The sequence below is a fragment of the Heptranchias perlo genome, chromosome 2 (genome assembly GCF_035084215.1).
Source record: "Heptranchias perlo isolate sHepPer1 chromosome 2, sHepPer1.hap1, whole genome shotgun sequence".
NCBI classification, from domain to species: domain Eukaryota; kingdom Metazoa; phylum Chordata; class Chondrichthyes; order Hexanchiformes; family Hexanchidae; genus Heptranchias; species Heptranchias perlo.
In genome coordinates, this window is record NC_090326.1 from 116,773,451 (window position 1) to 116,797,765 (window position 24,315).

The 24,315-nt window shown below is 44.4% G+C and overlaps 1 protein-coding gene across 1 annotated transcript; it reads right to left on the bottom strand.

Annotated features, from left to right (window-relative positions):
* Nucleotides 1-634: 634 nt before the first annotated feature.
* On the bottom strand, nt 635-22,959 carry abitram (actin binding transcription modulator). Its single transcript, XM_068006262.1, has 6 exons — nt 22,852-22,959; nt 13,789-13,840; nt 10,134-10,263; nt 7,385-7,461; nt 982-1,051; nt 635-887 (listed from the first exon to the last, which is right to left on the bottom strand). Exons 1-6 carry the CDS (start codon nt 22,913-22,915, stop codon nt 696-698), a joined length of 585 nt encoding a protein of 194 aa, XP_067862363.1. The 5' UTR covers nt 22,916-22,959; the 3' UTR covers nt 635-695.
* Nucleotides 22,960-24,315: the final 1,356 nt, after the last annotated feature.

The following is a 24,315-nucleotide window of genomic DNA, read 5'->3' on the forward strand; positions in this document are numbered from 1 at the left end:
ACACAAATTCAAATTATCTCATTAAATACAACAAGGTCATTTTGGCTACACACAATGCAGTCCAATACAATTTAGGCGTTTAGTTAAAGTCTTCACAAACTCAGGTCTCATTTTTGCATGACAGTTTTACCACTTCATCAGTGTTTTCCACTTAAAGGTCATGTTACTAAGCAACAGTCCTTCACACTGCACATAAAAAATTTACAAAGTTCTCAAAATAGAGTATTGAATTTATGTATTTAGAACCACACTGTCTTGCATTGAACACCTGAACAGAAGTTTCCACAGAGCAGGTTTAAATACTTTTTAAAAAACAAAACACCTCTAATCTGGTATTTCTAGCAGAAAACAGGTAATAAATACTATGATTCAACAGCCAACAATGATTTCTTCTTAAATGATTTTTTTTTGGGCGGGGGGGCAGTGCAGTGCGTGGAGAAGTGCATTTTCAATGGGGAATGGGCTGAGATAACTTCATTTCTTTTTCCAAAGACACTCAGTTGCCCAAGAGTGTGATACAGGGGCATACACCATCGATTCACTATCACACACGATGCAGAATGGATGGAACACTACTTAAATCTGTTCACAAAAATCATACGTATCATCTGCTCTCAAACAATAGGCTTTAAAATATTTAAAACATATTGCTCTTTTTAATTTCTATTTGAAATAAAAACAGCTTTAACAACTATTTAAGGATTACAATTGCTAAGAGATGCAGGACCTAGACTACTGAGGTCAGTATTTCTTAATTGTTCTGCTGCCGAACTGTGTCTCTTTGAAATAACATCTTGATACAGCTCCTGGTTAATTAAACCTTGGGTTATACTCTTGCTTTCTTCAAACTTGGGTAGCACAACAGCAATGTATCCTTCTGTGGAGGGCTATTAGCAGGGGAGAGAAAAAGCATTTTATATTGATATAAACAAAATAAAACAAACCCCAATAACTTAGCCTGTGCAACATTCATTATTTTACCTTTTCTTGTAGAAGGCTGGGCTCCTGGAGAATATTTTCATTTACTTCCAACAACCGTCCTCTAATACAACTGTAATAAGAGGGTACTTAGTGGGTAACAGTGGAACACCTATTTTTTTTTGTTCTTCACACATGATAGCTAACATAATTAAATAACTTCCTTTTCCCAGAACCCAAAGAACCCCTCCACCCAGGGTCATTTCCAATTATTTTTCTGCCACTGTTAGTTATTTGTGAACTGTTCCCAAACAAGACAAGCCTCTTGCCTGAAAGTATCACACTGGCTGTTTCACCTAGGGGATGAAAAATTTGCTATCAATGTCCTTTACTAATTCTCTGTGGCACAAAGTTGATTTAATGCCAATTCCTGGCATTAAAATCTGCAATAACTCCAGGCACATTTTTCACACTGTCACATGGTTGCCTCACATCAAGTCTCCAGGAAAAGTCTCACCAAAAGAGATTGAAAAATATTACTGTATCCAAAAGGAAAGTCATGGCAACCAAGGATGGAAGATACTACAGTGCACAAACATGCTGCACCAATCTTAGGATGTAACTTTGTGCCCATTGCTTGTCACACAGTGAATTCTGACTTCTGCACAGGGAGGGACAATGCATCACCCTGTGTCCCTCTTGCTGGATAGGCAAACATCTGGACACAGGTCACTTGCCACCTCTCAGATAGAATAGTAAATAGTGATGCAAGAATGAGAGGAAAGAATTACAATAAAATATAAAATTGATTGTAAGAAAGAGAATATGCGAATCAAAAATACATGGGGCTCGAATTTAGCAGGCCTGCGGGTTCCCAGCGGGTGGTCCTCCGGGAGCGTGGTCAACACGCTCGGCGAAATTAGTGGGTTGCCCGCGCAATCGTAGCAGGCAACACACTAATAGGAATCAATTACCTGCTCCTCCGGGGTCCACGGCGCTGGTCTGCGCGTCGGGCGGGCTGCGCATGCGCAGTACGATCTGTCAGCTGGAGGCTCTCTAGTTAAAGGGGCAGTCCTCCACTGACAGATGCTGCAACCAATGGGACAAATTGCAGCATGGAGCAGCCCAGGGGGAAGGCTGCTCCCAGTTTAATGATGCCTCACCCCAGGTATCATCAGATGGGGTGAGGAGGAGGGGGAGGACACAGATCTTCCCCCCGGCGGGCGGGAGGAAGCGGCCTGCCTCTGCCACCAAGAAGGCCTGGCTCGAGGTGGCTGAGGGGGTCACCGGCGCCACCAACATATCGCCCACCTGCATACAGTGCAGGAGGCGCTGCAATGACCGCAGTAGGTCAGCCACAGTGAGAACACGAAGTCTTTCCCCTACACTCCGTCTGCCACAACACTGCCCCCACCCCACATCTCCTTCGGCACCGCCAACACTACTCTGTCACATCACCCTTCATACCCACTCAAACCCCATCCTCATCTTACCTCCACCTACTCACCTCGCCAGTACTCATCCTGCCACTAACACGCGACCCAATCCTCATACAATCTCATTGCTCCATCCCATACTCACCCTCTCGTGCATCTCCCTCACGGCCAGCCTCACTCAACCTGCCACCACCTGTGCTGCAGCCACAGGGCATGCATCACATATGTGCAGTAGGCAGCGTAAGGCAAACGTGTCGTCAGCATGAAGGGGGTGCACAAGGGTGTCTGAGGGTTTGTCCTGGGTGTTACCTATATTGAATTTCAGAGCAACAAACAGCACACATTATATTGACACCACCACTGCCATGTCTCCGCGAATCCTGTCCGTTGTGTCCAATAATGCCCGCTCCTGGGTATCACTATGAGGACCCACCACTGATGCCACCCATCGTGTTACTGCAGAGTAGGTGCAGGTGTATTTGCAGGGCTCTTAAGCGCAGACGACAGAGACATCGGCGGTGTAGCCGGCTGCACCCTGGAAGGATGCGGAGGAGAAGTTGTGGAGGGCAGTGGTGACTTTGACAGCGACAGGTAAGCAGTAGGTGCTGGGGCCAGCCAGGAGCAGCTCGGCATGAAAGAGCCTGCAGATCTCCACGACTACATGTCGAGCGAATCTGCGCCTCCCTGTGCACTGCTGCTCGGAGAGGTCCGGGGAGCTGCGCCTCGGTCTGTGGACCCTGCGGCGAGGGTAGTGCCCTCTGCGATGCGTCTCTCCCTGCGGTAGCCCTCCCTCCTGCTGTGCAGGTGGGCGTGCAACAACACCGTGTTGGGGGGCTCCACGTCTCTGCGGTGGACGGCGTGGACTGCGAGGCTGCTGGGGCTGGTCATGCTGTTCGTCCTCCGAGGGTGTCCACGCACCACCCATCTGGCAGGTGTTGGTCTGAGGGGTTGTGCAGGGTAGGTGGGTGGTTCCTCGCACTAGGGCTGCGGTTTCGTGTCGGTCTGTCCTCTGGCTTGGCGGGGGGTGGTGGAGGGCAGGGGTTGCCCTATGTGACGCGGTGGCCTCCTGCGTGGGTGAGGGCTCTCCCCCGTGGAGTGCACCTTGGCACCTGCCACAGGCTGCTGGCTGCAACACGCCTGGTTGGAGAGAGTCTCACCACATAGCTGCTAATGCAGCAATTTTAGTTCTGGATCTGGGACAAGTCTATCCTTAATGCTGTTGGATACATTTCAAAAAGGCAGAGAGGAACACGGTCAGGGACTGAGAGCCACTGGAAAACATATATGGGGGAGAACATGGGACGGGAATATATTGTGCATTTCAAGGTGCTACCACCAATGTTCAAAATGGTTGTGTCCTTCCCAAACAAGACAGCACTTCCATACTACTGGAGAGGAGTATGGTAACTTTATAATCTCAGATTGACAAAGATTCAGGTTCAACCAAGAAGCTTGGTCAAACAGCTATAAAAGCAAGAATCTATTGGTCATTTTGCTCACCATAACTTAATCAGTATATCCTAAGATCTTAAGGCTATCCATTTTCACTTAGCCTACAGAAAATCTCCATACTTTCAATTTGTGAGCAAATTCTGCCAGTACAAGGCACTGCCACTTTATCTTCATCAAATGCGTGAACATTTCGGGACCGAAGGTTAAGACTCAATCATCAGCAAAGTGATGGAATTGTCATCGACAGTGCTATCAAGTGGCACTTACTCACTAATAACCTGCTCACCGATGCTCGGTTTGGGTTCCACCAGAACCACTCTGCTCCAGACCTCATTACAGGCTTGATCCAAACATGAACAAAAGAGCTGAATTCCAGAGGTGAGGTGAGAGTGAATGCCCTTGACATCAAGGCAGCATTTGACAGAGTGTGGCATCAAGCAGCCCTAGTAAAATTGAAGTCAATGGGAATCATAGGGTAAACTCTCCAGTGGCTGGAGTCATATGTAGCACAAAGGAAGATGGTAGTGGTTGTTGGAGGCCAATCATCTCAGCCCCAGGACATTGCTGCAGGAGTTCCTCAGGGCAGTGTCCTAGGCCCAACCATCTTCAGCTGCTTCATCAATGATCTTCCCTCCATTAGAAGGTCAAAAATGGGGATGTTTGCTGATGATTGCAGTGTTCAGTTCCATTCGCGACCCCTCAGATAGTGAAGCAGTCCGTGCCCGCATGCAGCAAGACCTGGACAACATCCAGGCTTGGGCTGATAAGTGGCAAGTAACATTCACACCAGACAAGTGCCAGGCAATGACCATTTCCAACAATGATGTGGAGATGCCGGTGATGGACTATAACTTGGTGTTGTAAAATTGTTTACATTTCCAACAAGAGAGAGTCTAATCACCTTCTCTTGACATTCAACAGCGTTACCATCGCCGAATCCCCCACCATCAACATCCTGGGGGTCACCATTAACCAGAAACTTAACTGGACCAGCCAAATAAATACTGTGGCTACAAGAGCAGGTCAGAGGCTGGGTATTCTGCGGCAAGTGACTCACCTCCTGACTCCCCAGAGACTTTCCACCATCTACAAGACACAAGTCAGGAGTGTGATGGAACACTCTCCACTTGCCTGGATGAGTGCAGCTCCAACAACACTCAAGAAGCTCGACACCATCCAGGACAAAGCAGCCCGCTTGATTGGCACCCCATCCACCACCCTAAATATTCACTTCCTTCACCACCGGCGCACCATGGCTGCAGTGTGTACCATCTACAGAATGCACTGCAGCAACTCACCAAGGCTTCTTCGACAGCACCTCTCAAACCCGCGACCTCTGTCACCTAGAAGGACAAAGGCAGCCGGCATACGGGAACAACAGAACCTGTACGTTCCCCTCCAAGTCACACACCATCCCGACTTGGAAATATATCGCCGTTCCTTCATCGTCGCTGGGTCAAAATCCTGGAACTCCCTACCTAACAGTACTGTAGGAGAACCTACACCACAGACTGCAGTGGTTGGCTCACCACCACCTTCTCAAGGGCAATTAGGGATGGGCAATAAATGCAGGCCTCGCCAGCGACGCCCACATCCCATGAACGAATAAAAAAAACATTGATGCTAATTCTATCTTGGTTGGTGCAGCCAATCAGGCTTTGTGGCTAATGATCACCCTGGCATGACTTCTTTTATTCATTAAAAAGCACATCATGTTATGACTGGGGTGTTTCTGCAAAATATGCAGCAAAACCCTAAGACAAGCTTTCACAAGTACCTGTGTCATTGTGCCTGCTGTCACAACCCACTTTAAGAGTTGGAGTCTCTGCAAGCACAAATCATCTGCTAAAGCAATGTCTGGTCACGTTGACATACAGATGCAGGTCCCGGCAGGTGGGCATAGAGCCAACCTGCCTGGTTTCCATTCAGAAGTGTTCCTCTTCTTCCTAGCACCACAGATAGGAAGATTTCCTTTGAGAAATCCACTGATGCCAATAATGGTGCTGTGGGAATTTACTTGCATTATGCCATGCTGATGGTCACACAGAAGTTATAAATTGATTGAGTAGAATACTTTGCAGTTTACATATGGTGCATTGCTGTTGATTGGAGCAGGTAGAGCTATAAGCATGCCAATGTCACCTTAGACTTTGGGAGAGCCCGCTATCTGAAAAAAGCCTTGCGCTCTCTCCCATTGCTCTTTCTTGCCCATGGGGCAAACAACGCATCAATCATCTGTTTTATGCAGTGAGGCATTGCAGATTGACATATTATTGATGACCCTACTGGTCCCGTCAAAAGCCCAAAATAAAAAGGTTCAAGGCAGCTGTGACCGTCCATGTGCCCCTGTAGCAAGTGACACGCTCTGATACAGTGTCCCTAGAAAATCCGAGCGTACAAGGCATTGCTGCTTGGTATGGTCTAGATAAGTCTGCTGGGCACAATAGATTCAGTTGGCTAAGTACCCTTGGGTAGGAGCCTTCCTCCTGTGACATTACCTCACCTCCCTGTAGCTCATCCATTTTTCCTCCAAATAACAAACGTACAATGGGACCATAAAAGGGGTACCCATTATATGGTGGCAGGTGAGAAATAGGCCTCCCAACAATTCTCCTCAATCCCCTAAGCACACACACTGAAGATTTACTAATGTCTTCCAATTTCAAAATCGATGCTGCTTTGGAACTCACTTTATTTATGTAGTGCAAACAGTGGCTACTGGCCCGTTAAATGATTTCCCTTCTCAAATACTGCTCCAGGCTTCCCAGCACCAACTTTATATGAATGCTGCTTGTGCCCACCCCACACCTGGCATAACAGGAGGAAACTCATGCAGCGTGACGATAGAATGCCACTTCCTGGTTATTTAAATGTGATCTGATTCACTCTTGCACCCAAAATTATGCTCCAGCCCCTGGCTGTGATATTACCGGAATTAAGCATCGAACGCTACTGTAGTGTTACAGATGTCCATCCATTTTCCTCATGGGAACACCCTGAAAACAATCACTAACAGGGCATTCCGATGAGGAAATTAAGCCCCTACATGTCTACTGCTACTGCAGCCAGTCACAATTTTTAGATACAACTCAAGTAGCAGTCAGGCCTTCACACAACAGGGTCTCAGTCAACCTGCAGCAGCTATTTATTGAGCTGGACATCACCTTCATTGGAGCCATTCTCCAGATAGTGGATCAGTATATTCAGTGTTTGGGCCAGGCAGTAGCATCATAACCAAAAATCAAGGCTCTATGACTGATGGTAGCTGCTACAGTTGTATCTCCAGGGGTAAGAGCCAACAGGAGACCTCTGCGACTCTAATTCTGGCACTGCAATGCCTCTACCATGTGTTTGGACAGGTGGGCTTTACCAGGATGGAGATTTAGGGACAATATCCATCCATTTAGGGCAGGTGGTGAAAAAGAAGAGATATGATATGTGGCACACAGAAATGTCCTAATTACAATGTTATTGCACAAAAGTAGTTCCATTTACATGCACTATACAATATTTGCAAAATGTAATGAACTTTAGAATTATCACAGATATAATCTTCAAAACAAAGAGAAAGATCTTGCCTGTATATTGTGTACTCCTCACCATCTGTACATGTTATCCTGCACAATGGGGCAAGTTCTGTTAGAAACTGTCCACCCTGAAACAAAGTTAAGCACCCATATATAATCAAATAATTTGCATTCACCAGAAAAGGAGAAAAATCTGTTGCTGTCAACATCTTTTAAAACACAATTTCTATCAATTTTCATCAACTGATAAGAAAATTGGCTTAAAAATGGTAGAGGACAATCATAAATGCAAACTTTTCATGGTGCCAATGCTAACTATAGCAAAGATGTCCAAACTACGGTCTATGGGTCACATGCAGTCTTGTGAAGACCTGGTGACTCACCCTTAATGAAGAAAGAGAAAGAACTTGCATTTATATAGTGCCTTTCACAACCTCAGGATGTCCCAAAGCACTTCAAAGCCAATGCATTAGTTTGGAAGTGTATTTGCTGTTGCAGGAAAACATGGCAGCCAATTTGCACGCAGCAACAATGAAATAAATGATGAGATAATCTTTTTTTTTAAGTCTTGTGTTTTAAGGAATACATATTGGTTAGGACATCAGGGGATCTCCCCTGCCCTTCTTCGAATAGTGCCATGGGATCTTTTATGTCCACATGAGAATGCAGTTAGGGCCTCAGTTTATTGTCTCGTCCGAAAGATGGCACCTCTAACCCTGCAGCACTCCCTCAGTACTGCTCTGACGTGTCAGCCTAGATTATGTGTTCAAGTCAGGGAATGGGGCTTGAACCCATGACCTCCTGACTGAGCCAAGGCTGACAATGTTTTACAACCACCAATAAGGAAGTGGCAGAGAACAAACCTATCCAAACTGCCAGCCCTGCCAAATTCAAACAGGTGAAGCCAGCAGCATAAAATAAAACAGAAAGAGACACCGGTCGTCAAATTCATGCAGTTGGTAATTTAACTTACGGGAGTGTTGTATTTAATTATCCAAAATTAATTTTAGCAGAGATAACAGGTTGGTAGCATTAGCAATGTGGTTTTGGCTATTGCAAAACCAATGAACATGCTATTATTTAATGTGGCCCACAGGGCGTGATGGTTTGCAACTAAATGGCCCAAAAGCAGGGCAAAAATATTGGACATCCCTTATAATAAGATTTGCAAGAGGGTATCAAAAACAAAATCTTGAAATCTACAGGTATTACTAAAATTAGAGGTACAGCAAACATCAAAAGCCACATTCGGAAGGATCTGGATCTTTTGGGAAATTTTTAAAAACCTGAGAAACTTGGATGAAGGATCCAATTGAATTGAATTATAGGCAAATATAAAATAATTAGTCTGGAAACAACGATCCAAAATAGGGAACTTTTGGAGAATGGATGTGTCTCAGCATGTACAAATCAGGAAATGGATTTATGGATTGTGGAAAAATCAATGCATAGCTTCAGCTGTTCTACACGATGAAAACAATTTGATAAAGTATAAAAATCAGATTCAGTTTCTCGAGCACAATATAAATTTTTAAACAAACCTCCTCTTCATACCTAAAAAAAATATAAACACTCCTTCAAAAACAGGAGCAGAGAAATATGAGATGCATGTGATATGAAGCATAGCTCCAAGTTACATTGCTTTAGACTGTGCAAATTTTTTAATGAAACTTTCGTTTTGCCTCCAATTTGCTGCAAGCCAGTCTTTAGACTTCCTAGGATCAGTTTCCACTGGTAATATCATCACAATCCAGGCAGAATCGGCCGAACCAGCGCAAAACATCGGGGAATTTTAAACGTGAGTTATGCCCTAAACCATTTACGTTCGTGTTTTCCTCGATTTTTAGCGCTGGTTCAAGATTCAATTCGCCTGAATCAGGCCCCGCCCCCAGATCGAAATTGCGAGCTTCCGCCAATTGCGCTGGTTCGGGAAGGCTCTTCAAATTGCACTCATTTTTTTTTTAGGCACACAGGCTTTAGTAGGCACATTTTAAAAGTATTTTCATATTAAAAAAATTTAGTTTACTAAAGAAGCTGACCAATGTACACCAATGAAACTATGAAATGGTTCAGTATAGTTTTTTTTTGTCATTTTCAGTGATTTTAAATCAGATTACTCATAGGTGGAGGACTGGACACCCTTATTAAAAATGTTTGTTTTTGGTGATAAACCCATTTTCATTTTCAGCTGCATTAATAAAACTGCACCAGGTTACCACTCTTAAATGCATCAAGGAATACTTTTTAACGGACAGAAAGAAAGAAACTATTCCGTTCTATTACACTGCCCGATTGCACTGGTTCATGGAAGATTTTATGTTTGCGATTAAGCAAATGAATTTTAGTGGCAACTTGAAGTATAACCTAACTAGCGCAATTTCTCAATTGTGCCCAAAGCGGAATCTCTGCCCCCCTAAATCTGTACGACTTAACAATCCCAGAAACTATTATAAGGGATCATAACTAAAGCAGGCGTTTCTTTTAATTTTATTGAAGCCACTTTTTGTTTCTGAAACAAACGTAAGTGATTAGTATGCAGGCTACTTTTTTTAAGGAGGTGGTCAGGGAATTAATTAATACTCCATCTAAGAAATAAAAAGCTGAAAATAAAGTGTTATGACAATTTTAGTCCCAGGAATGGAAAAATATTGCATTGCGATCAAAATAAGTAAAATTACAGTGTGTATTTGAGAGTTATTGAATGCATTTTTCTTCGACAGCTATGGTCAGAGGAGAGAGAGAATGGAAGGATAGAGAAGAGATTCAAATCAATTTAATAAGAAAAAAAAATACAACTTACCCGTTTGGATTTTCCAGAGACCTTGTTTTGTAGTCGACTACAGTTGGCACTGATCTGGTAGCTAATATTTTTAATTTTTTTCCCACTCTGTAACACAGGATGAGATTCTGCCAGAGTGATGACACATATCCTATTGTAATTGAAAGAAAGACACAAATTGTTGGATTACAATCCTTGTATTAAAGCCTTACAGAAAGACAAAGAATGAAAGAGCCACCATCCTTTGGTGCAGAATGACTTCCAAATCTTCAGCGCCAAAATGAGCATTATATGACTACATATCGCCACTGTAACTTTATGAACATTTTACTTCATTTTTGTGTCACCACAACATCTCCTTTTATGGTGAGTTTCAAGCCCTCCACCTCTTAAATTTGGCACTCCCCACCAAGTGTGCTAGGCCAAGCTTTCTGGGCAAGTAATTCTCAAATACATGAGAATGAAGTATATTAATAGTGGGAAAAAATATATTAAACAGAATGATCACTGTAAATAAACTTACTTAAACTTTAAGCTTTGAAGTTTTGAGAGTTACCAATATGGTTTCTGACTTTGTCCAGTACCCTATTCTAATTAGGGGGAGGACTTCCATTGCAAAATTTGACACTATTGATGCAGGCAGACCCAAGATTACGCAGCCCCAATTTTGCCAGGATCACAAAATAAGGGCTATGATCTCCAATTTTGTTATCCTGGAGGAATATCTGATAAAAGAATTCCCTTTCATGAAAGGGGAAGCAGGTTTAAAGCTATTAATGTGCATAGCTCCACAAAAGGTATATTCGGGAAGCATCTACTACAAGAAGATAGCTTTCATGTTCCACAATTACTGGACTATAAAGAAACCAATTGTAAAGTGGAATTAAGGATTCCAAGGATTGTCACTTTGATGGCTATTTTAATCAGAACTGATTGTTCTCAACAGTTATTGCATCCACATCGAAGAAAGGACACCTTAATAATGCAGGGACCCTCTTGTGCTCTTTAACTCTCTGTCTGCCTTGCTGCAAATACAATGGGGGCACCACGAAGAATCATCTTGTGTAATTTATCATCAGAGTATATGCTGCCATGAGCTTTCTGAAAAAAAAAGTTGCTTCCTGAAAAAGGCTACATTAATGCCGTCTTGACTGAGGTCTATTGTATAAGTACTGAATCAAGCTGAAAGGACAGTGGTGGGGAACGGGAACCTGTGTTTGGGGTTGAGGGGGAGTGACCGGCCTAACAGCACCCAGAAAACTGGAAGCCCTTGGGAGTTCGAGCAATTAATAATAAATAAAAATAAAGAATTAAATAACTATTTCAATACAAAGGATCTGTGGAGCCCAGAGAAATTGGATATAGAGCAAAGCACTCATGTACATAAAAATTAAGTATATTAATTGTGGGGAAAAAACAACATAGTGAAAAGAATGATTACAATAAACTTATTAATGAACGATAGTTAAACTTTAAGCGTTGCAAGCCTTATAGTCAGTTACCAATATGGTTTCTGTCCTTGTGCCAAAGGCACTCATAACCACATATTTACAGTCACGTGATTAGCAATAACCAATTAAATGTTCAATTCTATGATTCTAAAGATGCCATTAAGGACCAGTCACATGGTTAAGATGGACCACTGCTAAACCAGACTAAAATGTTATGAAAGAACTTATGAAGAAACAGAAAGGAAAATCAACTTTCATTTAATCAGCACCTTACTATGTCCTCAGGATGTCCCAAAGCACTTCACAACCAATGAATTATTTTAACAAACATGGCATCAAATATGCACACAGCAAGTTCCCACAAAAAGCAAATGAGGTGAATGGCCAGTTAATCCGTTGTCTTGGTGGTGTTGGTTGAGGGAAGAATATTGGCAAGGAAATCCCTAGTTCTTTAAATAATGCTGTGGGATTTTGAAAAATATGCACCTGACTGGATGGGATTTAAAAAAATATGTACCTGACCGGAAGGGGCTTCAGTTTAACGTCTCATCTGGAAGACAACAATTCTAACAGCAAAGCATTGTAGTGTCTGCCTAGATGACATACTCAGGCCCTGGAGTGGAGCTTTATTCAAAAACTTGTACCAGTTGAGCCAAGCTGGAACTGTAATATTTTTATTTAGAAAGACTAAAACTGATACTGGCAACATGAATTTAATCAGTTTTGTTTTCTTGTACCATTTTCATTATCACACTGGATCATTTTGCTTAAGCAGAGACTTTTTAAAAAAATGAGCCTGAAGTCTGATCTATCACAAGAACTGCAGTGTAGTTTTTAGCCTCTTAATTCTTTTGAAGTCAGGTTTTTAGACTAATACAAAGAGACTACATTCATAAATACATTTAAACCTATTACATATCCAAACATCTAAAGAAATACAGTATTCACCCCATTCACTGGAATGTCCATTTTGTCTGCAGATTCCCTTAATTTACATCTTGCCAAACAAGTGCATCTGTTAGTTCATTCAGATTATAGGAAGCCTCTGCTACCTACATCTTTATAATTGTAAACAATTTTACAACACCAAGTTATAGTCCAGCAATTTTATTTTAAATTCACAAGCTTTCGGAGGCTTCCTCCTTCCTCAGGTAAATGTTCAGGAGCTCCTCGAAGCCTACGCATTTATACATATAGAACAATACATGGTGTTTACAGAATGCCCCTGCAACTGCCCGTTGCCAAGGCAATCACCGTGTTCAGACAGAGAGGTGTCACCTGCAGAACCCCCGAATACACATTCAACAAAAAAACAAACAGGAAAAAAAAGAGAGAGGCAGAAACATCCGGAAGGCAGAGAAAGCCAGCAAATGACCTGGCTTTCTCTGCCTTCCGGATGTTTCTGCCTCTCTCTGTTTTTTTTCCTGTTTGTTTTTTTGTTGAATGTGTATTCGGGGGTTCTGCAGGTGACACCTCTCTGTCTGAACACGGTGATTGCCTTGGCAACGGGCAGTTGCAGGGGCATTCTGTAAACACCATGTATTGTTCTATATGTATAAATGCGTAGGCTTCGAGGAGCTCCTGAACATTTACCTGAGGAAGGAGGAAGCCTCCGAAAGCTTGTGAATTTAAAATAAAATTGCTGGACTATAACTTGGTGTTGTAAAATTGTTTACAATTGTCAACCCCAGTCCATCACCGGCATCTCCACATCATGACTACATCTTTATAGACATCAGCAATTTAAGTCAGTGAAACAATCTGATTTTGGATCAAGGGACAACAGCTGCTTCATTAATTAACAATGAAAGAAAGCAAAATTTAAAATCTGTGACACTGACCAATACCTGAGTAACACACACCCCAACATAAAATTAAAATAGTTTATACCAACAAAGATGACATTACACAGTTCTATGTACATTCAAAGATTCGGTAATATTGTAAGGCATTTCTATCATGCAACCTGGCATCACATTATCTTGCTATTGCTTGAGTCAGCATCAGTGATAACAAAAGGCTGCAAGACATGGCATACGGAAGTTGCAAAAATACAGGTGGCTCACAGTGTCAACACTGATACAATAAAGTGCCACCACTGATTTCAAGCTTGCTCCATTGAGGGCTTTAATGATTATTGTAAGCTGCAAGAGTGCGCAAAATACCATTATTCTCTATCAAAAATAAATTAGTAATTTTCTATACAAGGTATCGTATGCACCTACCTATTAGAATGTTGTAAGATACAATGATCTTCACAGGGTTTGCCTTTAACATCTAGAACAAAAGATAAACTATGTTAGAAATTATGAGAATGTCCCTATTATTTTCACTTAAAGTATTGGGTCATTAATGCAATTAACATATCAGACTACATTTTTTAAAAAAATTATCGCCTTATACACACCGTAAAATTACTATATTTCATTGTCTAGTTTTCTCTCCTTCTTAAAATGATCTTGTATTTTCCTGTCTGCTATATGTGCTCATTTCTTCTCCTATGTGACCATAAGACCATAAGAGATAGGAGCAGGAGTAGGCCATTTGGCCCTTTGAGCCTGCTCCACCATTTAATGAGATCATGGCTGATTTGATTTTTACCTCAACTCCACTTTCCCGCCTTTTCCATATCCTTTAACTCCCTTGCTGATCAAAAAGTTATCTAACTCAGCCTTGAATGTATTCAATGACTCAGCCTCCACAGCTTTTTGGGGTAAAGAATTCCAAAGATTCATGACCCTCTGGGAGAAGAAATTCCTCCTCATTTCCATCTTAAACGGGCAATCCCTTATTCTGAGACAATGCCCCCTAGTTTTAGATTCCACAATGAGGGTTAACATCCTCTCAGCATCTACCCTATCGAGTCCCCTCAGAATCTTGTATGTTTCAATAAGATCTCCTCTTATTCTTCTAAACTCCAATGAGTATAGACCCAACCTGTTCAATCTTTCCTCATAAGACAACCCTTCCATACCCGGAATCAACCTAGTGAACCTTCTCTGAACTGCCTCCAATGCAAGTATATCCTTCCTTAAATAGGGGCACCAGAACTGTACGCAGTACTCCAGGTGTGGTCTCACCAACACCCTGTACAGTTGTAGCCTGACTTCCCTGCTTTTATACTCCATCCTCCTAGAAATAAAGGCCAATATTACATTTGCCTTCCGGATTACCAGCTGCATCTGTATGTTGACTTTTTGTGTTTCATGTACGAGGACACCCAGATCCCTCTGTACCGCAGCATTTTGTAGTATTTCTCCATTCAAATAATATTTTGCTTTTTTATTTTTCCTCCCAAAATGGATGACTTCACATTTTCCCACATTATATTCCATCTGCCAAATTTTTGCCCATTCGCTTAACCTATCAATATCCCTTTGCAGACACTTTGGGCTCGATGTTACCAGGCCTGCGGGTTTCCGGCGGGTTGGGTTTCGGGAGCGTGGTCAACACACTCGGTGAAATTAGTGGGTTGCCCGCGCGATCGTAGCAGGCAACACACTAATAGGAATCAATTACCTGCTCCTCCGGGGTCCGCGCTGCTGGTCTGCGCGTCGGGTGGGCTGCGCATGCGCAGTACGATCTGTCAGCTGGAGGCGCTCTATTTAAAGGGGCAGTCTTCCACTGACAGATGCTGCAACCGATGGAACAAATTACAGCATGGAGCAGCCCAGGGGGAAGGCTGCTCCCAGTTTAATGATGCCTCACCCCAGGTATCATCAGATGGGGTGAGGAGGAGGGCGAAGACAGAGATCTTCCACCCGGCGGGCGGGAGGAAGCGGCCAGCCTCTGCCACCAAGAAGGCCTTGCTCGAGGTGGCAGAGGGGGTCACCGGCGCCACCAACATATCGCCCACCTGCATACAGTGCAGGAGGCGCTGCAATGACCTCAGTAGGTCAGCCACAGTGAGAACACAAAGTCTTTCCCCTACACTCCGTCTGCCACAACACTGCCCCCACCCCACATCTCCTTCGGCACCGCCAACACTACTCTGTCACATCACCCCTCATACCCACTCAAACCCCATCCTCATCTTACCTCCACCTACTCACCTCGCCAGTACTCATCCTGCCACTAACACGCGACCCAATCCTCATACAATCTCATGGCTCTATCCCATACTCACCCTCTCGTGCATCTCCCTCACGGCCAGCCTCACTCAACCTGCCACCACCTGTGCTGCAGCCACAGGGCATGCATCACATATGTGCAGTAGGCAGCATAAGGCAAATGTTTCATGAGCATGAAGGGGGTGCACAAGGGTGTCGGAGGGTTTGCTATGGGTGTTACCTATATTGAATTTCAGAGCAACAAACAGCACACATTATATTGGCACCACCACTGCCATGTCTCCGCGAATCCTGTCTGTTGTGTCCAATAATGCCCGCTCCTGGGTATCACTATGAGGACCCACCACTGATGCCACCCATCGTGTTACTGCAGAGTAGGTGCAGGTGTATTTGCAGGGCTCTTCCGCGCAGACGACTGAGAGACATCGGCGGTGTAGCCGGCTGCACCCTGGAAGGATGCGGAGGAGAAGTTGTGGAGGGCAGTGGTGACTTTGACAGCGACAGGTAAGCAGTTGGTGCTGGGGCCAGCCAGGAGCAGCTCGGCATGAAAGAGCCTGCAGATCTCCACGACTACATGTCGAACGAATCTGTGCCTCCGTGTGCACTGCTGCTCGGAGAGGTCCGGGGAGCTGCGCCTCGGTCTGTGGACCCTGTGGCGAGGGTAGTGTCCTCTGCAATGCGTCTCTCTCTGCGGTAGCCCTCCCTCCTGCTGTGCAGGTGGGCGTGCAACAACACCGTGTTGGGGGGCTCCACGTCTCTGCGGCGGACGGCGTGGACTGCGAGGCTGGTCATGCTGTTCGTCCTCCGAGGGTGTCCACGCACCACCCATCTGGCAGGTGTTGGTCTGAGGGGTTGTGCAGGGTAGGTGGGTGGTTCCTCGGACTGGGGCTGCGGTTTCATGTCGGTCTGTCCTCTGGCTTGGCGGGGGGTGGTGGGGGGCAGGGGTTGCCCTATGTGACGCGGTGGCCTCCTGCGTGGGTGAGGGCTCTCCCCCGTGGAGTGCACCTTGGCACCTGCCACAGGCTGCTGGCTGCAACACGTCTGGTTAGAGGGAGACTGTTTCCCCCAGTGTCTGAAACACTCTGCGATGCAGGTAAAATCCCACACTTCCTCTTTTGACAGCTGATTCAGCTCATTAACTGACCTCAACAAGCAAGGTAAGTACTCTCAAGTGGAACCCCGCTGGCTTTAATTGCCTGCGGGATTCCCACCAGCGGCGGCCACGCACGCAGCCCCGCACGTCATCGGGGAACCCGGAAGTGGTCGGGATCGCGGCGTGATCCGGTCACGTGACCGCATATCGGGATTTTCGGGGCCCCCCCGCTGGAAACCCGCAGGAAACCCGACCCTAAAATCGGCCCCTTTGTGTCTTCCTCGCAAGTTGCTTTTCCACCTATCTTCGTATCATCAGCAAATTTGGCCACAATACACTCTGTTCCTTCATCCAAGTCACTAACATACATTGTAAATAGTTGAGGCCCCAGCACTGATCCCTGCGGCATCCCACTAGTTACAGACTGCCATTTTGAAAATGACCTTTTTATCCCGACTCTTTGCTTTCTGTCTGTTAGCCAATCCTCTATCCATGCCAGTATATTACCTCCAACATCATGAACTCTTATCTTGTGCAGTAACCTTTTATGTGACACCTTATCAAATGCCTTTTGGAAATCCAAATATATTGCATCCATTGGTTCCTCTTTATCCACCCTACCAGTTACTTCCTCAAAGAACTCTAATAAATTTGTCAGGCACACTTTCCCCTTCATAAAACCATGTTGACTCTCCTTGATTGTATTATGAGTCTCCAAATGTCCTGATAGTACTTCCTTAATAATGGATTCTAGTATTTTCCCAATGACAGATATAAGGCTAACTGATCTGTAGATACCTGCTTTCTGTCCCACTCCCTTCTTGAATAGGGGTGTTAAGTTTGCGGTTTTCCAATCCACTGGGACCTTTCCAGAATCTAGTGAATTCTGGAAGATTACAACCAATGCATCCACTATCTCCGTAGCCACTTCCTTTAAGACCCTCGGATGCATGCCATCAGGTCCAGGGGACTTGTCAGCCTTAAACCCATTAGTTTACCTAGTACTTTTTCTCTAGTGATAGTGATTGTTTTTAGTTCCTCCTTCCCCTTTGCCCCTTGATTATCTACTATTATTGGTATATTATTAGTGTCTTCTACTGTGAAGACAGATATAAAATCTGTTCAATTCCTCTGCCATTTCCTTGTTTTCCATTATTATTTCCCTAGTCTCATCCTCTAGGGGACCAATGTTTACTTTAGCTACCCTCTTCCTTTTTATATACATGTAGAAGTTTTTCTTGTCAGTTTTTATATTTCTTGCTAGTTTACTCTCAATTTATTTTCTCCCTCTTTATTATTATTTTAGTCATCCTTTGCTGGTTTTTAAAGTTTTCCCAATCTTCGGGCTTACCAGTAATCTTTGCCACATTGTATGCTTTTTCTTTTAACCTGATACCATCCTTGACTTCCTTAGTTAGCCATGGTTGGTTCACCCTTTTTGTGGAGTCTTTCCTCCTCACAGGGATATATTTTTGTTGCGATTCATAAAATATCATTTTAAACGTCTGCCACTGCTTATCCACCATCATACCATCTAATCTGTTTACCCAGTCCACTTTTGTCAATTCCGCCTCATTCAAGTTTAATACAGTCGTTTCAGACCCAAGGTCCTCGCTTTCAAACTGGGTGTGAAATTCTATCATGTTATGATCACTGCTTCCCAAGGGATCCTTTACTTTGAGATCATCAATTAATCCTGTTTCGTTACCCATTACCAGATCCAAAATGTTCCCTGGTTGGTTCCCCGACGTATTGGTCGAAGAAACAGTCCCTAATACCTCTATGAATTCCTCCTCAGGGCTACTTTTGCCAATTTGATTTGTCCAATCTATGTGAAAGTTAAAATCACCCATGATTATTGCATTACCTTTTTTACCAGCCCCCCTTAGTTCCTGATTTATATTTTGCCCTACAGTGTAGCTACTGTTAGGAGCCCTATATAATACTCCCACCAGTGATTTCTTTCCCTTGCTATTTCTTACCTCCACCCAAATTGATTCAACATCTTGATCTTCTGAGCGAAGATCATTTCTCACTCTTATACCAATTTCATCCTTTATTAACAGAGCTACCCCACCACCTTTACCTTTTTTCATATCCTTCCGAAATGTTAAATAACCCTGAATATTTAGCTCCCAACCTTGGTCATCTTGCAACCACGTCTCTGTAATGGCCACGAGATCATACCCATTTGTTTCTATTTGTGCCGTCAATTCATTTATTTTATTACGAATGCTGCGTGCATTCAGATAAGCTAACTTTTAATTTTGTCTTTTTACCATTCTTTCCTACCCCGGCCCCATATGCTAGTGCACTCCTATGTTTGTACACTCTGTCCCTTCCTGACACACACTGTTTATCATTACCCCCATCACTTTCCTGTACTACTTTCTTGTCTTTTCTCTTTATCAATCTAAACTTCACCCCACCTGAACTCTCCCCCACCTCTATTTAGTTTAAAGCCTTCTCAACCGCCCTAGTTATTCGGTTCGCCAGAACACTGGTTCCAGCATGGTTCAGATGATGCCTGTCCCAACGGAACAGCTCTCTCTTTCCCCAGTACTGGTGCCAGTGCCCCATGAATCGAAACCCACTTCTCCCACACCAATCTTTGATCTGTAACCATGTGTTTTTTTTCCATATTACTTCCTTTTCTATCCTTATTGAAGTCTGCACTTCATTCACACATTGCAATCTCTTTGATCCTCCAGTTCTACAGAGATCTTACAGACTTAGTAGGAAGATAGAGAAGAATCTCATACAATATCTAAAGCAAAATACTGCAGATGCTAGAAATCTGAAATAAAAACAGAAAATGCTGGAGAAGCTCAGCAAGTGAGGCAGCATCTGTGGAGAAAGGAACAGAGTTAATGTTTCAGGTCAAAGACCTTTCATCAGAACTGGAAGATGTTAAGAGTTAAAATATTTGAGCAAGTACAGAGCCAGGGAAATGGGGGAGGGAGGGGAGGAAAGAACAAAAAGGGAAGGTCTCTGATAGGGTGGAGGGCACACTGATTAAATGACAAAAGGGATGATGGTGCAAGGCAAGGAAGGTGGTATTGAGACAGGTTAAAAAACAAAAGATTGATCATTACCAGCACTAGCTGACCGAAAAAATAGGAGCAGTGGTTATGATCTGAAGTCAAGGAAGATAGAGAAGTCAAGGAAGGGAAGGGAAGAGTCGGAGATGGATCATATGAAGGCAATGTCCATCTCCAAATCTTCCCTTCCTCGACTTCTCTATCTCCATTTCTGGGGATAGGCTGTCAACCAATATCTATTATAAGCCCACCGACTCCCACAGCTACCTTGATTACACTTCCTCCCACCCCGCTTCCTGTAAGAACTCTATTCCCTTCTCCCAGTTTCCCCGTCTCCGTCGCATCTGTTCTGACGATACCCTCCATTGTAGTTGACATGGCTCTTGACCGTGTCCATCCTATTTCCCTCCCTCACCCCTTCCCTTCCCTCCCAGAACCATGATGGGGTCCCCTTTGTCCTCACCTTCCACCTCACCAGCATCCACATTCAACGTATCATCCTCTGCCATTTCCGCCACCTCCAGCGCGACACCAGCACCAAACACATCTTCCTTTCAGCATTCCAAAGGGACCGCTCCCTCCGCGACACCCTGGTCCACTCTTCCATCACCCCCAATACCCGCTCTCCTCCCCACGGCACCTTCCCGTGCGAGCGCAGAAGATGCAACACCTGCCCCTTCACCTCCTCCCTTCCCACTGTCCAGGGCCCCAAACACTCCTTCCAGGTGAAACAGCGATTTACTTATACTTCTTTCAATTTAGTATACTGTATTCACTGCTCACAATGCGGTCTCCTCTACATTGGGGAGACCAATCGCAGGCTGGGTGATCGCTTTGCTGAACACCTCTGCATTGTCCACAAGCATGACCCTGACCTGCTGGTCACTTGCCATTTTAATTCCCCTTCCCACTCCTACTCTGACCTCTCTGTCCTCGGCCTCTTACACTGTTCCAATGAAGCTCAACGTAAGCTCGAGGAACAGCACCTCATCTTTCGTTTAGGCACTTTACAACCTTCCGGACTCAACACTGATTTCAATAACTTCAGATCATAACCACTGCTCCCATTTTTTCAGTCAGCTAGTGCTGGTAATGGTTTGGGACTATAATATCTGCCTTCTGCTTTTATTGTGAAATGTGACATGATTACTTCCTGCTAACCATTTTGCCGATAATGCCATATGGTTAACAGAAACCAATAAGTAAATAGGAACAATACATTCAGACTTGAAAAGTTATTCATTACAGTTTTAAAAACAAGGAGCAGCTGCCCAGGACCCAACTTCAGACTGGCTTGAGAGCCCACCCAACACCTGTAAATAACTGAGTTTTGCCAGACAATGGTGTGATTAAGAACTCCATCAGCCTCATTGGAACTACTGCAGCAAAAGGCTCCACCCAGTTAGAGCAAGGAAGTATCTTAGGGGCAGGAACTGTTATCATTTGAAAAAAAATCTGATACATAAAAATATATTAACATACATACATACAGACATTGGGGTACCCCATAATAAACTTCTTAGCAAAATTGAAGCCTATGGGATTAAAGGGGCAGTGGCTGCGTGGTTACAAAATTGGCTAAGGGACAGAAAGCAGAGAGTAGCAATGAATAGTTGTTTTTCAGACTGGAAGAAATTATACAATGGTATTCCCCAGGGGTCAGTATTAGGACCACTGCTCTTTTTGATATATATTAATGACCTGAACTTGGGTATACAGGGCATAATTTTAAAGTTTGCAGATGACATGAAACTCGGAAATCTAGTAAACATTGAGGAGGTTAGTAACAGACTTCAGGAGGACATAGACAGACCGGTGAAATGGGAAAACACATGGCAGATGAAATTTAACACAGAGAAATGTTTAGTGATTCAGTTTGGTGGGTAGAATGAGGAGAGGCAATATAAACCAAATGGTACAATTTTAAAGGGGGTGTAGGAACAGAGACACCTGGGGGTGTACGTACACAATGCAGGTGGCAGGGCAAGTTGCAAAAGCTGTTAAAAAGGCATCCTGAGCTTTATAAATAGAGGCATAGAGTATAAAAGTACAGAAGTTATGCTAAACCTTTATAAAACATTGGTTAGGCCTCAGCTGGAGTATTGTGGCCAATTCTAAGCATCACACTTTAGGAAGGATGTCAAAGCCTTGGAGAGGGTGCAGAAGAGATTTACTGGAATGGTACCAGGGACGTGGGACTTCAGTTATGTGGAGAAGCTGAGGTTGTTCTCCTTAGAGCAGAGAAGGTTCAGGGGAGATTTGATAGACGTGTTCAAAATGATGAACAGTTTTGATAGAGTAAAGAAGAAGAAACTGTTTCCAGTGGCAGAAGGGTCAGTAACCAGAGGACATCGATTTACGATAATCGGCAAAAGAACCAGAGGCAGCAGGTGGAAAAAAAATATTACACAGTGAGTTGTTGTGATCTGGAATGCACTGCCTGAAAGGGTGGTGGAAGCAGATTCAATTGTAACTTTCAAAAGGGAATTGGATAAATACTTGAAGGGAAGAAAAATTGCAGGGCTATGGGGAAAGATCAGGGGGAGTGGGACTAATTGGATAGCTCGTTCAAAGAGCCGGCACAGGCACGATGGGCCAAATGGCCTCCTCCTGTGCTGTAACATACTATGATCTTTAGCAAAAGATACTTCTCCTAAACGCTCGTTCCGCTTTAAAAGGTTTTCCTTTTTCTTCCCCATCCATCTTCCTCGCTGGGCTATGGCTCCACAGCAAATTCATCCCGTGAGCTGATGGGGAATCAAAACTAAACCTAATCCCCTCCTCACTCAGGTCCTTGGGTAAACGGTCAGGAATCCCGGCCGTTCTTTCTCTCTCTAACCCAAGACCAAATGTCACATCGCTGCCGCCTGGGCTCAGGTCAGATAACTGTGCCCGGACTGGTCAGTCAGTCAATAACCGCCGCCTGTCGGGCCCTGGACTCGGCGAAAGGCCATGAGCCTCCCACCCTCCACCGTGGACTGGGCCGTCCCTCAGGATGGTTGGAGCGGCCACTCTTCTACACCCCGGGTCTGAGGACCACAGATCAAGGCTCGGCCAGACGCCGCGCCGCGCCGCGCCGCCTACCTGTCTTGTACCAGCGGGTGAAGTAGCGATCGACCATTGACGGGCAGCCCCGCACCTCCGCCATCTTCCGCCTCACACCGGAAGATCAGAGAACGCCGCGCCGTCTCCTAGTAACACGCCGGAAGTGCAGAGAGCGCCGCGCTTCCTCCGGAGGGGGGAGGGGGTTGGGCTGCTCCAGGGCTTTATTAATATGTGCAACTGGGGCCTTTGGGCCCAGGAAATTCTGACGGTGTGAGGTTGGAGCAGAGGGCCGTCCTGTGGCCCACGCACCTCTTCAATGCTCCCTGTTTGAATCTCTCCAATCAGGTTTCCGTCCCTCTCATGGCTCCAAAAGGGTCCGCACCAAAGTCACGAGTGACATATTGTGAGCGTGATGCATGATCCCTTCTCCTCCTCACTCTCGCTGCAGCCTTTGACATAATTCGACCACACAATACTCTCCCAACACCTGTAAGGAATCTTACAACACCAGGTTATAGTCCAACAATTTTATTTGAAAATCACAAGCTTGCGGAGGCATTCACCTGACGAAGGAGAAAGCCTCCGAAAGCTTGTGATTTTCAAATAAAATTGTTGGACTATAACCTGGTGTTGTAAGATTCTTTACATTTGTCAACCCCAGTCCATCACTGGCATCTCCACATCATGCCTCCCAACACCTCTCATTCATTGTCCAGCCTAGTGGGACAGCCCTCACTTGGTTCCACTCTCATCTATCCGATTATAGCCGGATAATCTCTAGCAATTGGTACCTCAACGAGGGTATGGCAGAATAGTGGTTAAAACAGAGGCCTGGACTTATAACCAGGAGATTAATCATGAGTTCAAATCCCACCACAGCAGCTGGGGAATTTAAATTCAATTAATTAAATAAAATCTGGAATTTAAAAAAAACTAGTATCAGTAATGGTGGCTATGAAACTACTGGATTGTCATAAAAATGCCTTTTAAGGAAGGAAAACTGCTGTGCTTACCTGGTCTGGCCTATATGTGACTCCAGACCCACAGCAATATGTTTGATTCTTAATCACCCACTGAAATGGCCTAGAAAGCCACTCAGTTGTACAATCTCGCTACGAAAAGTCAAGAAGACCCCACCATCTTCTCAAGCAATTAGGGATAGGCAATAATTGCTGGCTTGCCAGCAACGCCCGCATCCCATGAACGAATTTTTAAAAATGGCTTTGCTTTACATCCCTGGTCTGCCACCTCTAAAGTTCACGAAGGATCCATCCTTTGCCCTCTCCTTTTCCTCATCTACATGCTGTCCTTGGTAATTCATCTGCAAACATAGAATCATAGAAATTTACGGCACAGACGGAGGCCAATCAGCCCATTGTGTCTGTGCTGGCTGAAAAAGAGCCATCCAGCTTAATCCCACTTTCCAACTTTTGGTCCGTAGCTCTGTAGGTTATGGCACTTCAAGTGCATATCCAAGTACTTTTTACATGTGATGAGGGTTTC

Bases quoted from the DNA above. Each gene is read 5' to 3' on its own strand.
- abitram (XM_068006262.1), bottom strand. From the start codon at position 22,915: ATGGCGGAGGTGCGGGGCTGCCCGTCAATGGTCGATCGCTACTTCACC. The intron at 13,841-22,851 runs GTAGGCGGCGCG...CTTTTGTTCTAG, and splicing joins CACCCGCTGGTACAAGACAG to ATGTTAAAGGCAAACCCTGT. The intron at 1,052-7,384 runs GCAAGATCTTTC...CTCTTATTACAG, and splicing joins GAGGAGTACACAATATACAG to TTGTATTAGAGGACGGTTGT.